Below are 18,187 nucleotides of genomic sequence, written 5' to 3' on the forward strand. Positions count from 1 at the left end.
TAACATTATATCAAATACATAATTCTTGAATTATTTGTAAAATAAATAGAATAGAACGATTATATACCTGCTAAATTTTCAAGCCAGATGTGCCCATCTTTGTGAAGTATAATTTGTGAAAGTTCCGATATTTCATAAAACTTATCCGTTAGGCGTGATAAATTATAAGCTATTTCATAGCACAATGCCCACGCTTGTTCCTGGGTTACAGGTCTGTCAAACATCAGCAGAATATCCTGGAGATTTAAACAATCATCTAACTTATATTTAGATCGTGCCGATGTATCTTCCTTTTTATTCATCGGTTCTTCAAAGACTATAGTCTTCTTCTCACAATCTGGGCTTTTTTTGTAATTTGACATTGTGCAAGTACTCTCAATGTATGGATACTCGTTATAGTAATTTTATATAAATCTCTTCATTAAATATGTAACATTGTTTTACATATGATATATTGTAGAATATGACAGAACACAATCGTGTAGACCACCATGTTAATACATCATAAATTTTTTGTTTGTGTTAAATAATATATATTTCATCAGTGGATTCTCAGTATTGTATCAAATATTTACAGTTTATATTAAAAGAATCATATTTTTCTGCAGAAAAAATTATTTTTGGCTTTACTTATAACGTACATTAAAATTGTTATTTTAAGATAACAGGAAACAGTATGAATTATATACAACTGTATATCAATATTGTATATCAATATTACAACTTGTAATCGCCGATTATCTGAAATAAAATTATAACATAAATAAAAACTTTATAATCTCTTTACATAATATTGCGTTGATGAATATGCCAATAAAAAATTAACACTATAATCAAATTACAATATAATTTAAAATGAAAAGTAATAATGCGTATTATTATAATTTAATATACTAGTTTATTTTTTTTTTAATACTAAAAAAGGATGTACATTGCGCGTGTGTGGGTGTGTATGTGCGCGCGCGCGTGTACATACGTACATACGTATATATGCACGCGCACACACGGTATATTTTCTTGCAATATAAAAATAACCATATTTTGAAACTTTGTAGAATATATTATTTAAATTATTTTAATATGTTAAAAAAATTAATATAGTGCAAAGGCTCGCTCAAAGGCACAAACATATACGTATACTATATAAAATTATAATTAATATTTTATAAAATTACTCCTGTTTGTTTTTTGATAACATTTATAAACACATCTATTAAATTTTGTAAGTAATTCAGACAAACCCCTTAAAAAATTTTTATGTTATCAATTTAATATTTCTCTTAAAAACGATAGGTGAAATGACCGATTTCTAGCTTTAGAACGGCAGGTAAAAATATTAAGCTTTTTTATAGTTTTGAGCTAAAAAAGTAGAGAAGCGGCTCATATTTACTTTAAATATTCAATACACAACCGCAATGCTAACGCCATCAAAGTTGTACTAAAAAAAACTTTGGGGGGGGGATGGTCTTCAGTGCACAAGGCCAACCCGGTTCGTTTGTTCTACTCCAAACACTAGCCAGATAAAATTCAAATAGAACGTTTTCGACTCATAGGTAAGGATTACGTAAGTAAAAATAACATTTTCAAAAAAAAAATTTGTTAATTAAGTATTTTCGGACACGTACATGCATTTTAGAACATACCAGGTAAGTAAATATGAAACCGGAATTTTTGTATAGGAAATACACGTTTATTGTATGAAAATGATAAAAAATATTTTATTCGAAGTATTGCCCATCGCTAGCTGTACATTTTTCCCATCTCTGACAATTTGTGGATGCCACGCCAAAAAAACTGTTCCTCTTTTGAGGCAAACCAGTTATCAAGCCATTTTTGTACATTTTCGTAAGATGTAAAGCGCTGTAAGTGCGTGTCCCATTGATGCAAATAAGTAATAATCGGATGGAGCCAGGTCTGGTGAGTAAGCCGCATGCAAAAGTATTTCCCAACCAAACGCCCCAATCGTTTCCTTGACCGATTTTGCTCTGTGTGATGGTGCATTATCATAAAGCAAAATTACTTTGTGTTGCCTTTTTTAATATTCTGGTCGTTTTTTACGCAAATTTGATTCAAATCGATCATTTGTTGTCGGTAGTTCAGTATTAACGGTTTCGCCAGGTTTTAGCAGCTCATAATAGATTACACCCTTCTGATCTCATCAAACACAGAGCATTGTCTTCTGTCCATAATGATTTGGCCTTGCAGTCGATGTCGATGGTTTGCCTAGAGTTACCAATGATCTTTTATGCTTAGGATTCTCAAAATATATCCACTTTTCATCGCCAGTCACAATTCGATAGAGAAATGATTTTCTTTTGTAACTGGCAAGCAGCATTTCGCAAGTGGTTTTTTGGTTTTCCTGTTGTCTTTCATTCAGTTCATGTGGAACTTATTTTCCCATCTTCTGGGTCTTTCTCATGGCTTTCAAACGTATGGAGACGGCTTCTCGTGTCACATTTAATTGATCCGCAAATTGTTGTTGCGTTTGTGCGTCATCCTCATCCAACAATGCTTGCAATTCGCTGTCTTCAAACTTTTTCGATGGTCTTCCACATTCTTCGCTTCTCACGTCAAAATCGCCACTTTTGAATTTTTTAAGCCACTCAAAGTACTGTGATTTACCAAGAGCATGGTCACCGTAAGCTTCGACAAGCATTCGATGCGATTCTGTAGCAGTTTTCTTCAAATGGTAACAAAAAATCAATGCTGTCCGCAAATCGTAGTCTCCAGGCATAAAATTTGACATGTTCAACGCTATTAAAAACTATGTTGTTGTATAAAACTTGTACTGTTGTGAGTTCAAAATCTTTATCAGATGTCAAAACAGGAAAGACGCGGTTTGACGGTAACTACATCGACAGCTAGTACAAGTAGCTAGTAGTACTAGCGCCATATATGAGCAAATTCCGGTTTTATATTTACAGACCTGGTAATTATGTATATATTTTAAGTTGAACATCTACAATGGAGGTTAGAAATCCAGAATACTTTAAGCAGACCAATAAAAGTTAGCATTCAGCAAATATTGGGAAAAATAAACATTAACTAATAAATTTAAAAAAAAAAATGTTTTTATTGTTTACATAAAAATGATAAAAAGACCAATCAATGTTGTGCTCGATGCAACAAACCCGTTTGCAATAATCATTGTTTAAATTGCTGTCACGATTGCTTTTAAACTGTTCTTTTTCTATTTTTATAACAAAATTTTGTATTTTTACTATGTATTAAATAATAAATTGTTAAAACTTTCAGCTGAAAAAAATTGTTGATTTATTGATGTTTCCCTATTTTACAACGCTATTTATCCTCGAAAAATTCCAATTTTCATATGCTGAAATTGGATATCTGCTTTCATTCTACGTTGATCAGACATTTTTTTCGTAAAGAGAAACTTTTTTCCTTCCAGAAACTGATTAAAAAAAATTTTTTTCAAAATTTTTACCATCGCAATATATATATTTTTAAATTAACTTTTTTATCGATTTTTTTCGCCGTTTATTAAAAAATACATATTAAATTTTGGGGGGAGGGATAATATAATAATAGTTTCTTAAAGAAAAATGTTTATAGAGTGTACATAATTTTTTCCCAATTTTTAAAATCATTTACATGATTATAAGGGCAAAGACAAAAACGACTCACAGGTAGGGTTAGAGGGTGCCAAAAAACACGGTAGGGATTGAGAGTTAAATTATAAATCAAAATGTATAAAAATAAATAATTAGTTCAAGATGTAAAAGATGGAATGAAAATTTTCATGTCGGTATTTAAATGACGGTATTGTAAATTAAAACAAATTGTAATACTGGCGCAAGTTCTCTCACAAAAATAGTTTTAGTCCGATGAAAAAAAATTCAAAATTAAATTAAATTTTATAAACAAAAAATTAAAATAATAAAAGTTGGAACATTCACTGTGATTAGCAACGGTATAAAGCGTTGTTTAATAGGTTAAAATGTGTTGTTGCTGATGTCTACTTTGGAAATAATCATTCAAAAAATATTTATTCGCACGTTATCCATCTATTTTCCTAATTCAACCTATTTTTCTAATCGATCAAGAATAGAGAAATATGGCTCGTTTAATAGCTCGGTATCTTTGTTTAGAATGAATCCGTTAAGTTATTCTTCAATGTGAATGACCTCAAAAATTTTTTATAATATTTAGGTTTAAAATTTAAAATCTTTACATCTTTTTAATCAAATGTGGTTAAATTTGTAACAGTGCACTCCTGAAAACCATGCATCGTTTCTCGGCGAAGGAAGCCGCCGATCGCCCCAAAGACCCTAAGACAAAAAGGCGCGGGACGCCGGCTCCCACTTTAAATGAGTTCAAACAGCCGTTGTGAAAGCCGAACAAGCGAGCGTGGCAAATCGTCCCGCCGTCGCGCCAATACCCCCACGAGAAGGAAAATCGCGGAGGACAGAGATCCGAACTCGAGACAAAAGTCCTCGAAGACGCGCTTCCACCGGTATAAAAGCCAGGTAAAAGAACTCCGGAGACGCTCTGCCTTCAGCTCTAGCTTCCGATAAGCTTATTCCTGGCGAAAAAACTGAGTCAAAAACTCCGGGATAAAGAGTCTTCACCTCGACCAAGTATACTTAGTGGCCGGCTACCGCCATCCTGCAGATGTCCATCTTCAGTTACGGCTTTTTCGCGCAAAGCGCTATCCGACGACCAAAGGTAAAGTGTCTTCGCCCCTGCCGAGCGTTCTTGGTCATCACCAGACGCAAAGCAGAAAAATGCCCCACATTGCAATCGCCCATCCCCAAGAGGACAAGCGTCTTGCCCTCTGGCGAGTCTCGGCAGGCCGGCTACATCTACCTTCCCACAGTCCCCCACTCCTACAGGATAGGCACCTACATCTCCGCGAACACCATGCTACATAAACCGGGGTTACCCCCTCTCCGACACCGCGCCTAGACCCACCGCGCAAATTTCGGAAAGTGATCGCTACCGCCCCACGCACTCGGACCAGCGACTCTCGGCCACTGGCGCCCTCACAAACCCACCGAGTCCCGAATTCACATCACACACACTTGACATACGTTGGCAGTCGCGTCTCGGACACCGCTCACTTGTAATTATACTTTGTTTCTCGTTCAGATTGTAATTGTATCTCATTTCCCGGTTAGATTGATATGTGCGCTTCGTCTCTCACAAGAAGTTGCTAACATCTGCTACGTCTATTTTTAAATAAGCCATAGTGCAATTGATAGAGGTGAAAAAACAAAAATTGTGTTTTAGCTTTTGGATGAGTAGGTCCTAGTTTCTAAGAAAATTGCATTTAAATATGTGCATTTTAAGCCGGTAAGGTAAATACAATAGAAAGCCATTTTTCGACATAAAGCGCGGTGGTCGTGGATGTTAAGTGCGCGCCTACTGTTTTGCTATCCGTGCAAGCTGGGTTCGAGACCAGTTCTAATAATTTTTTTTAAGTCTATATGCCAATTAAATTAATTTTCTTTATTATTTACAATAAAATTGTAGTTTTAAAAAATATTAATTTTTATAGTTTTATTTTAACAAAAAATAATACATTTTAATTTTTTATAAAATTCTGACAGTCTTGTACAATGTTGTGGGTGAAAAATGTTTCGCGTCCAATGCGTGTTAATAAATTTGTAACTTTACACCTGTAATCTTTTTCTGGCCGTACAAAACTTGCAGCAGCTAAACAAATACTTGATATTAAAACTACATTCAAAAATATAAAAAATAAACTAGAGAACAAGATTAAAGAAGTCGATTCAGATATTATTCCGTGTACTCTACAACCACAACAAAATCTAACTGATGTCAAACTCTCTCTTATAACATGTAAAAAAAGTCAATGACAAATAATAACGTAATCCATTTTGAAACTCCAGTAGAAATTTTAAATGCTCAGGAAAAAAAGTAACAAATGCGATAGCATATCGAATAAAAAATCAGAAGATAAATAATCCGATTTAAATAATAAACATAATTGGCGAAACAAAAATGAAAAAAAGGCACTCAAAAGAACATATGTTCCAGCACGACCCGATTTTACAAGAGTTTGTAAAAGAAAAAACATTAACATTACTATGTTACAAAATGGAAATCTTTGCAAATCTTTGAAAGATGGAAAGGATAGACTAATAGTTATAAACACATGTGGTTTCGACAGTATTGTCTAATTATTTGCAGCTGCATAGTCACATACAGGATTTAACGATTTTTTAGTAAACGCTACATCAGACATATTTCAATTAACTAAAAATTTTATAGATAAAGGTCAAATTAAATCCATTTATAAACAACGTGCAACAATATTATATAAAATCGAACATTTTGTCAGTAAAAATGCGTATAATGTATTAACTATAAACGCACTTTCAAATGTTTGTAATTTATGCGAATACCTCTTAAATAAAGATCCAAGTTGTACTTTAGAAAAGAAATGTAATAGTTGTAAAAAAACAACTAAAAACTTGACTCTCGTTAATCTTAATTTTCAAACAATTGAATCAAATGGATACAATGTTATTGCTCAAGCTATACAAAATTATATAACTAATAATTATAAAAAATGTAAACAATGTAAAGGAAATGTAGAGCTAAAGATAAACTAGCACTCTTATATACTTATTGAGTGCATTAGAGACAATAATGTTAAAGTAGCGTTAAAAACTATTCCAAAAATGCTTACACTTGCTTACACTGATTCACTATTTATTTTAATTGGTGTTATACATTATAGTGGTAGACGTAGTAGAACATCAGTGGGATATTACACAGTTTACGCTTTATATGGAGAAAAATAAATCCTTTTTAATAATTTAATAAAAAAATGTCGATCTATTACTGAAAACAGCATTGTAAATCCAATAATTTGTTTATATATTATAATACATAAAGATGCAATAAAAAGCAAAATTAAAACCAAAAACTACTTTATAAAAGAAATTAATAAAAAAGACAAAAACCAAGATAAACTAATAAACTTACTTTGTTCCAATACTAATTTTATTTTCTTTCTAATTATTTACGTTTTAATATTGTGTTTAATTTTACTTGCGTTATTAAAATTACAATTTTCCATAGTTTTAAGGTAGTATAAAAAATGTTAACAAAAGAAGACAAAAAACAAAATAAATTAATAAATCTACATTGTTTTAATACTAATTTCATTTACTTTCTAATTATTTATGTTTTAATATTAATTATTATATATTTACTTTTACTTGCGTTATTAAAATTACAATTTCTTATAGTTTTAAAATAAGTAGCATTAAAAAATTATTAAAATTAAAATAGATTTAAAAAATTAAAAATTTAAAAAAATGAAAACCTGTTCCAATTCCCTGCACCTTGCTGCGGTGAAACAACTTATATGCACGTAATAAATGCATAACAGAAAGAAGTATAAAATAATATTACTCCATCATCACTCTCTAGTACAAACGTACGTACGTACACGCACGCATGCACACTGCACCATGGGAGGGTGCAAGGGGGGCCTTCAGAAGTCGAAGTCGCTAACCAATGTTGTACATTGCAAACAAAGTAAAGTTTATATGTGTTTGCAGATTTCCAATACAATATACACGGTGTACAACTTTGTGGTGTAAAAGTTTGCGGTGTACAACTCTGCGGTGTACAAGTTTGCGGTATACAACTTTGCGGTGTATAAGTTTGTGCGGTGTACAACTTTGCAGTGTACAATTTTACGGTGCACAACTTTACAGTGTATAACTTGGCGGTGTACAAATTTGCGGTGTACAAATTTTATGTGTCCAATTGCACGATGTACATTTTTATCGTGTCCAAATTGTAATTTGTCTAAAATTTATTTTTTATGTATACAACATTACTGTGTCCAAAATTCCTGTGTCAAAATGAACCGTGTACATTATTTTGTGTCCATTTGCACTGTGTTCATCTGCACTGTGTCCAATTGTACTGTGTCCAAGTGAACCACTCCCGTCAAAATCTATGCGGATCATATTGGGAAAAATTGCAACAATAATTTGAGCTAATAATTTCGGTATCTTAAAACGTAAATCGTATCTTTATTTCGTAATACTAATTACGAAGAATGAAGAGCTTGAATCGAATTTTATCTTTACCTTCCTGGCCTTTAAATTGATACATTTTGAAAATAATCAATTTCCAATTCCCAAAATAATGCAAATTATTAATATAAAGAACAATAAATCTGGCTGTTGAAGTTATGAAAGAACTAAACGAATCGCAACGCCTCCGAGCCCCTTAAGCCTTAATGAATCAACCTTGTTACAAATTCAAAATTAAACATCTCGGCACCTAATTGCCTTAGCACAAAATTTCAAAAACGGTTTGAAAGATTTAAAACCATACTTTTCAAAATTTGTATCAACATTGTAGGCAAAAATTTTTCAAAATGGTGGATGACAAGGAAAGTGCAAGCAAAGTTGATAAATAAGTATTCGAGCTTGCGACAACGCGTGGCGTAAAGTAGGTGTCATAGCTCAATGGGACAAAAATCATCTAAAAGTATATAGTATTATCTTTAAAATGCTTTTTTACGGAGCTTGATACGATAATTTTTCGCTGAGTTATGCAAGTTTAAAGAGAAAAGCTGTTTTTTAATTCAAATTATAATTACTCAGCGAAAAATGATCGCATCAAACTCTATAAAAAAGCATTTTAAAGCTAATACTCTATATTTTCATTTGCATTTCATTCCATTGGGCTGTGACACCTGATTCACGCCATGCACCGCCGAAAACTCAGATCTTTATTTATCAATTTTGCATCCTCTAACTTTGTCATCCGCCATTTTGAAAAAAATAGCCACGCATAATTGCTATTAAAATAGTCTTAAAGTGGACACTTCAAGCTTCATTTTCCTTTTTGAGGAAAATTTTTATCTTTATTATTTACCAAGTTATGATCATTTAAAATTTCGTAAAATTTTCCAAAATTTTAAGTGTACCGCTTTTTTGTTGCTGAGTGTACATAAATGTTATATAAAATTTATATAACATAATTAGAGATAAGAATTTCTTATCTCTAATTATTTACTAAAGGCCGTATAAGGTAGCCGGATAAGAAAGAAGCAATCTGTCCCAGCACGGATCATGCTGATTTCTTTTGCTTTGATTGCTATCAGTGTCACTTACAATTTAGCCAAATATTAGCCCTTTTTATTGAACCGTTTTGATGTAAATAGTAAAAATAAAAATTCCGAAAATAATTTATATTTTTTATCGGTTTAACCAAGTTTGATGAAATTTTAATATGTTATAAATATCATTAAAACACATTTATAAAAAATTCGGAAAGGGTTTCTGATGATAAAAACATTAATAAAAAAAATAAATAAGTGTTCTTGATTTTTTTTAGTCCCGATAGCTTTTTAGTATAATTACAAAAATTTTTAATTTTTTTGTAGAATCTCGGAAGTTTTTTACAAGACGTATTTTTTTCAAAGCAATATAGTGGGTAGTAGATACCCATAAAAAATAAAGTATTCTTTTTATTTTTTAAAAATGATATGCTTTTGGTACAATTGCGATATTTTTTTTGTAAAATGTTGGGGCAGTATTCTACAACACCAAATTTTTTCAAATCAATAAAATCAGTGGAAGATACTTAAAAAAACATTTTTTTTTAATTTTTTAAGTTTTTTGTACCATTGTCATATTTTTGTGTTGAATTTTTAGTATTCTACCACAAGTAATTTTTATTTAAAAAAAACGTAATAAAATGAAATAATTATAAAAAATAAACTATAATCGTATTAAATCGAATGTTTATTAATGATTCTCAAAATAATGAATTATAACATACACATCGTTCACATAATCACTAGCTCTCATACTATTATTTACAATATTTATATGGACAAACTAATCTTCATCGATAATAGGCGTGATGCCCTCTTTTAAATAGTTTATATAAGTGCTAGCCTGGTCTCGGAATTTTTAATAAATATCGTCCGTAAAATAAATAATAAATAATGATAGCAATGTGCGAACAGCAGCCAACTGTTCTTTGTCCATTGACGCATTCACAAAAGTATCTTTTTATCCCTAATTGATCAATACTATCAGGAGTGTATTCAATAAAGCATCAATACACTTTCTTAAATATGTGACGTGACTGTACTTGAAACTTCAATATATTGGACTGGTCTTTGAGAAACTGCAAATTCAAACTACCATCTTCATTTAAAATTTCTTTGGCTATTGTGGTTGAAGAAAATGGTTGGTTTCGGAAACGATTGCTTTTCCAAAATATTTCCTCCTGTGACTTGCTTAACTTCCCGGAACTAACAGAAACTGATTTGAAAATATTATTCACCATAACTTATCAATATTCGCAGGCGATTTCCTACTTGGGAGATGTTTATGCTGTTAATTATTATGTTAATTTTATTGAATCGTTTGTTTGTGTAAATAAATTATTTTTAATATTACAACATTCACAAAATATATATGAAATAATTAAAATATTTCTTTAATCTTCACAAATTTAAAACAGTACGTCTATTTCGATGTATTTCATAATATTTTCTTCGATTTTTACAGTAATTTTTTCCTTATCTCTCTGAATTCTTATAATTTTTAAGAAAAAAATTTTGATGCAGTTTAATTAATGTACAGCAAAATTGAATAATTAATTGTATAAATGTTATTTTATTGACAAATTCAACCTCAATCATAAAAATATTTTTATCGACTGCCGTAGACATTTATCATATGAATCAAATAAATGTAATGACAGTTAACATTCTGAAAAAATATTATTAATTACACGAAGAAAACGTTAAAACTGATTGTGTACAATATCAAGTTTAAATAAATTTTTTAATTTCTAATAGTTTTTGGCAAGTTTAATAATAGTTTAATATTTTAGACTTAAAGCTTTCACGGCCATTGATGTTACTTCCAAGATTTAATCTTTTTTATAAGAAAAAAATATTGATGTCGATACATAGTACATACATACTGAAGTTTTAATGAAAACATTTTAATTGTTTTTATAACAAATTTATTATGAATGGACAGAATTGGTTTCCTAATAAAACTCTTATGATATATTTGTTCAATAATTTATCGAACAAAGATGTTATTGTCAAATGCATTTGAAAACATCTTTATCACTGCTATTCCTGAATACGCGAAATTTTAGGCCTGTCATTCGTGATCTTTAAATTCTTTCTATTTGAATTCTTCCCATTATAGCCTCAACATTTTCGTATTAAAATTTTCTTCTCAAAATGTTATAAAAAATTTGTTATTATATTATTAAAAAATCTTGCGCCAGTTTAGATACACCCTATATAGCTCCATTAACTTAATCTTCCTTTAGCGGAATATTTTTTAAAAAACTTGCAAAGCAACAAATTTTTTTCTTTGGCAGCAAATAAGCTACAAATAAAAATATTAATCACAATTGAGTCTACTCATTTTGTTCTGCTAATTTATAATATAAGACGTTCAATTGTCATTTAATATATTTTTTTACTGTAGTTTTACATTTTTATTAACATACATACTATTCCTATAATAGCTTTTATAAATTTAGTAGTTTTATATACTAATTCTAATATTTCCTCAAAAAATTAAAAAAACACTTAAAAGTTATTATCAGATCTAGCACTGTTTTAAAAAATACAAAGATACACTATGTTTTTACTTGCCACTTCCAAGATCAAAATTACCACATTCTATTCATCGTTTTAACCTTTATTCACTTTTAGTTTCAAACACTTTGTATTTTTATTTAATAAAAATCTTTATTTTTTCAATTTCTTTATAATCCTATGTTATATTATTATACTTTTTTCTGCAAGCTATAAATGATGCAAAACTTTTTTCAATAAATTTTAGAAATAATTATTTTATAACTGTAATTTAGATTATCTTAATACTTAAAATTATTTCTATAACCTAGAAACAAGTAAGAATAACTTTTAATCACAAATTGAAAAATAAACAATAATAGTATAACATAAATTAAAATAAAATGTCAAAAAACCAGTTTTAAATTTTCTATAATAGATGTCCAAATTAATTCGATGTCTATGCAGTGTTTTATAATTCTTCATTTTTAAATCAAATATTTTTCCACTCTTTTACAAATGTGGATTTCTACATATTCAAAATATAATATATTTTAGCAAAACAAACAAAAACTTGACAAAATAACAGTAAATAAAATGGGCTTTCAAAAAGCAACATTTAAAGCATATTTTTGTATTCCATTAAGAATTAATATTGCTTAAACCATAAAAATAATTTGTTCTGCTCTAAACAAAAATGCTAGTGACTCATGGATGTTAATAACTGCTGGATAAAATGCATAAAAAGTAATATCAAATGTTTCAGAATAGAGAACTTATTGTGCAGCAACATTCAGTCACATGCCACAAAGAAAACAAAAGATGTCATCTGTGCTTTAGGATGGAAAATTTTCCTTTTTTTTAACTCTATCAAATTATCACCTCTTCTGTTCGTCTTAATATGGTTACGTGATTAATATACATTTTAAGAAAGTGGAAAAATCTAAGTCTTGAAAACTTTGGGCACATTCCATTTGACCCTTGTAATACTTAGAAGCATTATTTGTTCTTGTTAAATATTTGAAAACAACAAGGATAAAATAATTTCAGTATTGTAAACTTTAAGTATTCTTTATCAATTCAAAATCACCAAATAATTTTTTTTGCAAAGATATTTATTGGTTGTTCAATAAATAGGACAAGGTAGAAAGTTTCATAGAAAATAATGAAAATAATTTCAAATATTAAATGTCTATTGCTTGACTTCTATAAATAAAAATTTTAGCTTTTATAAAAAAAAGGCACTAAATTAACTTGCACACCTAATAAGAGATTAAAATACATTAATGACACACTTATATTTATATATACATTACATACAACACAAATGAATCTAAAGTGTTGTAATAATTTAATTAAATAAGTTTATACAAATTATTCTTCTTTAATGATATATCATATCACAAAGCATTATAAAAAAAATAAAAATTTTATAAATTATTCTCTTATTACATTTAAATATCCATTTAAAATCTAAGTACAAATTATTTTTCTCTTAATAATTTAAATTTAATTTTTAATTTAAACATGATTTTTATATAATATTAAACTTTGTAATACTTATTTGCCAATTTATAATACTTTTTAATATAGGGATGGAATTCATAGTTCTTAAGTTCAAGAATCGTCTTAAGTCTAGCCATGAGCAGATTTAAGATTTACTTAACCAATAAAATGAAAGTATTGACGTCTTAAGATCATACTTAAGATAGATCTTGAATAAGATCGGTCTTTGAATTCCATCGTAGGAATAAGATTACAAATAAAATTTTTACACATACTAATAAAATTCTAATTTATGCAAAGATTCATTTAGTTTTACTTATGCAATTATTTATCTAAAATTGCAACAAAATATGATCATTATGCTGCATTATAAATTAAATTATTTATTATAATTTTACAGCTGGTGTCAGAAACAAAATTTGGGTGTTCATAAAATTTTTGGTCTCCAATTTAAAAAAATAAATCTAACAAACCTGCAGTTTTTAAATTTTAATATGTTGTAGCCAAGATACAGCCAAAATAACATCTTCAGAATTGTTATCAAGGAAGTATTCTTTGTTAGAATTATTCTAATGATTATCTTTAATCATTACTTTAAAAAAAGAGTAAATTAAATAATGCTGCTTTTCTAAGCAGTAGAACTAATGTTTCTTTGCCTATAAATCTTACAAATAAAAAATAACAAGTGAGCTGTGACTTTATTATGCTGTAATATCAGTTTTACTAATTATTTAAATGTATGGTTATTCAAAATTTAGGTTTCATATATCGACGTCGCAGAAAATAATCATTGTTTCATGCAGTTTACTTAAAAATTTTTTGTTAGTTTCTTATCCTTACTTGTATCTGTTACCTGCAGATAATCAAGCCGAAGAGATGATTATATGCACTCACATTTAATGAGATCCAAAATTAATATTTTGAAATTTTGATTTATATACAATTGTTATCTTACATTGCTAAATCTTGAATCAATGTTTTATATTAATCTTTCATGTGACAACGATACATTCATATCAAGAATCCACAACAAGCAATTGCACTTCGTACTCTCATCAATATTATCAAAGTTACCAACGTATAGTTGACACTAGGCTAGTAGGCTGCGTTCAGAAATATCAAAGATTAGAGGCTTTAGGCCGATATTCATAGTTGCGTTTCAAAATTCACTGCGCCTGCGTTCGAAAATAGCTTTAGGGCCGATTTCACAAACTCCGGTTACCTAACCGGCCGGTTATTTCATTAGAATTGACCAATCGTATTTGTCGTTAAGCGAAATTAACAAATGCGATTGGTCAATTCCAATGGAATAACCGACTAGTAAGGTAACCGGAGTTGGTGAAATCGGCCCTGGAGGTCTATTACGGTCTTAGGTGAGTTCACTCACTTTTCACATTTCCAGTACTCTCTCCACTGATTAGTGTATACTTTTAGAACTAACAATATACACCAATCACTGTAGCTCACTTTTCACATTTTCACAGTGAGTGATCTCACCTAAGAACTGTAATGCCCAGTCTACAATGAGTCGTTGGTCGTTGGTCGTAAGAAATTTAACCAATTATGTTCGGTTATTCTTCTCTAAGATCAACTGTGATTGGTTAAATTTTATACGACCAACGACCAACGACTCATTGTAGACTGGGCATAATAGACCCTCAGAGGCTGGATTCCCATGGCACATATTTTCCGCGTAACGCGTATTGCATAACCAATTGTATCGTTCATTCTTTTAAAATGTTCCAACAGAAATGTCAATCGTGTAAATTCATTGGTTACACCATACGCGTTACGCGGAAAATATCAGTCCATGGGACCGCACCCTTAAGGGCCATCTACAATGGAGAGTCGTAGGCCGTAGCAGTAGTCGTAGAAAATGTCTCCACTTCGTATTGCTTTACTGTTTACAGCCTACAGCAGACATTGAGCCAATTCATTGCGTGTTTACGATGAGCGTTGGGGCATTCGAGATTAGTTTTTGGTCGCCTTTCTTTGATGGCCGGCTTGCATGTTATTGCTACGTCGTTTTTATTCTAGATTCTTTATTCTAGAGTATTCTCTATTCTCTCTATTCTATTTTATTCTAGAGTCTTTATTCTAGCATTGCCGTAGTTTTAGTGCTGTTACGGCTAAAACACTCCATTGTAGATGGCCCTTTAAAGCCAGATCTACAATAGGTGTAGTAAGCCCTAAGGAATTAACCAATTATATTCGTTTATTCTTCTCACATTCAATTATAATTGGTCAGTTTCTAATGGCATAAGACTTACTACCCACCAAACACCAAGTTACATGTAACGTACCTGTTAGTTGTAATTTCCCACTCAACAATGTAATTGTAATATAACACGTGTGTTATATTGCAATTATATTATTGAGTGGGAAATTACAACTAACAAGCACGTTACATGTAACTTTGTGTTTGCTGGGTACACATATGGTTTGTTCGCGTCGCCATGCTCCGATATGCTCCTACTCACTCCAACGCATTCTAATAGGTTGGCATCATCGGAATCAACGTATTGGAGTGCTATGGGGTGAATAGGAGCATGTTGGGGCATGTGACGCGAACAGACCCCTATTGTCCCAGGTAGCAAGGTGACGTTAATACGACGTCAATAATTCGTCATTTAAGGTCGCAGACGTCATGTTACCAAATTAAGACGTAATAGTAACGTCATTTTTTGATTTATTAATTACGTCAGTCATTTATCCATCCTACAACGTATTTCCGACGTCATATTCTTAACTAATTAATAACGTCAGTTAATTGATCATTTTACGACGTATTAATAAGATTTTATTAGTGACTAATTACTGACGTTAACTATAATTCTTTGTAATAATTGACGATTTGACCTCAAATGACAAATTATTGAGGTCTAGTGGACGACACCTTGCTACCTATAACTATCATTATTTAAAGATTGGTTAATAAACAACATTATTAAAATTAATATAATATTTTATATAATTAATACTATCAATATTTTAGAATCATCCCAGGCAGCACATAATATTTATGATAAATATTTATTAATATTCATTAATATTTATTTTTTCAAAATATTATATAAATATTTTACACATATTTTATATATACGAAAAAAAAAATCTTTATTCAACATATTAAAATATAAATTAAATATTTTATATAATATTTATGATAAATAAAAGATAAAGATTTGTATAAGTAATATTTTGTAAATATTTATAAATATTTCATAAATATTTTTATAATATTTATGATAAATCTTTATGATTTGTCAAATCTAAGACCACAAAAATATTTATAAAATATTTAGATAAATATTTATAAAATATTTAAATAAATATTATAAATATTTTATAAATATTTTATAAATATTGCGTTTTGTCTGAGGTATAATTTAGCTTTATCAAAAGAACAGAGCAAAAACATATTTCTATAAGTTATTCCACATGTTATTTTGCATATGTAAAAATCAGGAAAAAAACTGTAAATTTATATTTATTTATAAAAATATTAGTTAACTACAAGTTTCATGTTTCTCGCATCTATTGAACTGATCTATAACAAATATGTATTCATGATCATCAAGTGTTCATGGATCATCACAAAGGGCTAAGTAGCGTACGATCTTCGAAGTCAAGCAACGTCGACGGCGGTTCAGAGTTGGATGGGTGACCGCGGAAGTTAGGCAATTCCAAACGTGACTATGGTGTAGTGGGTCGTGATGCTTGTTGAGAAACAACGTAGATTTTTTTTTTACATTATAATTATGTTATTTCGATATTTTCATAATGCAAGTACTGCATATATAGGACATGTACCCAAAATATTTTCTAAAACGTCAAAGTAATGGCTTTTACTACCTGGGATACTCATAAAAATGACGTTAAAATGTCGTCTTTATTAAATGTAATCTAAAAACCTATGTTTTGTCATAAAAATAATAATAAAATACCGTCAAATGTACGATACTAGCTTCTTGAAAATGACGTCAATAATATGAAAATAATGACGTATTTTTGACGTCAATACCCAGACAGCACATGTAGATTATGAGAACGATAATAGGATATTGCGAAAGTATATTGCAATATTCGTATAATATTAGAGATACGTCTGTGATATGGCGAGTATATACTCATAACGTACTATGTCCGCGTTGCCTTATCCCATAGAATTTCGCTGGCAGTTTATGAGAATATACCGAATATATCTCAAGAATGTTATACGTATGTCTAAAGTATATCTTCAGTATATTCACAATATGTCTACAGTATGTTCGCATTATATGGGCTCATGCATAATGAGAGGAATAAGGAACAAGGAATTAAACATACAGAATTAGCAAGAAGAAATAAGAAGAGGAATTAATCATTTCGCACATCAGGAAGCTATCGCAAAAAATGAAGCGTAATATCTGTTGAATACGCTGGGGTGCTTTGGGAAATTATGCTCAGATAATTGTAGGTTATAATCTAAATAATATATGTATATATACAATATATATACCCAGACAGCACATGTAGATTATGAGAACGATAATAGGATATTGCGAAAGTATATTGCAATATTCGTATAATATTAAAGATACGTCTGTGATATGGCGAGTATATACTCATAACGTACTATGTCCGCGTTGCCTTATCCCATAGAATTTCGCTGGCAGTTTATGAGAATATACCGAATATATCTTAAGAATGTTATACGTATGTCTAAAGTATATCTTCAGTATATTCACAATATGTCTACAGTATGTTCACATTATATGGGCTCATGCATAATGAGAGGAATAAGGAACAAGGAATTAAACATACAGAATTACAAGAAGAAATAAGAAGAGGAATTAATCATTTCGCACATCAGGAAGCTATCGCAAAAAATGAAGCGTAATATCTGTTGAATACGCTGGGGTGCTTTGGGAAATTATGCTCAGATAATTGTAGGTTATAACCTAAATAATATATGTATATATACAATATATATATATTATTATAGTTTACGTTACTATATTATATCTTATGTACATACCAGAGTTATCTGGGCGTAATTCCTGAGAAAACCACGTTGTCCGTGAGTTCGTGTTCGCACGTTCACACCCTACACTTCACCAC

The 18,187-nt window shown here is 30.0% G+C and overlaps 1 protein-coding gene across 7 annotated transcripts in view; it reads right to left on the bottom strand.

Annotated features, from left to right (window-relative positions):
- Nucleotides 1-14,181, bottom strand: part of LOC105836759 (protein spire homolog 1) — a 325,078-nt gene extending 310,897 nt beyond the window's left edge. For 3 of the 7 annotated variants that reach the window (XM_036285180.1, XM_036285179.1, XM_036285177.1), the window contains exons 1-2: nucleotides 13,925-14,179; nucleotides 68-741 (exon numbers count right to left, since the gene is read on the bottom strand). In XM_036285180.1, coding sequence (XP_036141073.1) covers nucleotides 68-362 — 295 coding nt within the window. In that variant the 5' untranslated portion in view covers nucleotides 363-741; nucleotides 13,925-14,179. Of the gene's footprint in view, nucleotides 1-67; nucleotides 742-13,924 lie in introns of all 7 variants that reach the window. The other 4 variants (XM_036285176.1, XM_036285175.1, XM_036285174.1 and 1 more) reach the window with 4 other exon arrangements.
- Between the last annotated feature and the right edge of the window lie 4,006 nt (nucleotides 14,182-18,187).

The sequence above is a fragment of the Monomorium pharaonis genome, chromosome 4 (assembly GCF_013373865.1).
Source record: "Monomorium pharaonis isolate MP-MQ-018 chromosome 4, ASM1337386v2, whole genome shotgun sequence".
In the NCBI taxonomy this organism is placed as follows: domain Eukaryota; kingdom Metazoa; phylum Arthropoda; class Insecta; order Hymenoptera; family Formicidae; genus Monomorium; species Monomorium pharaonis.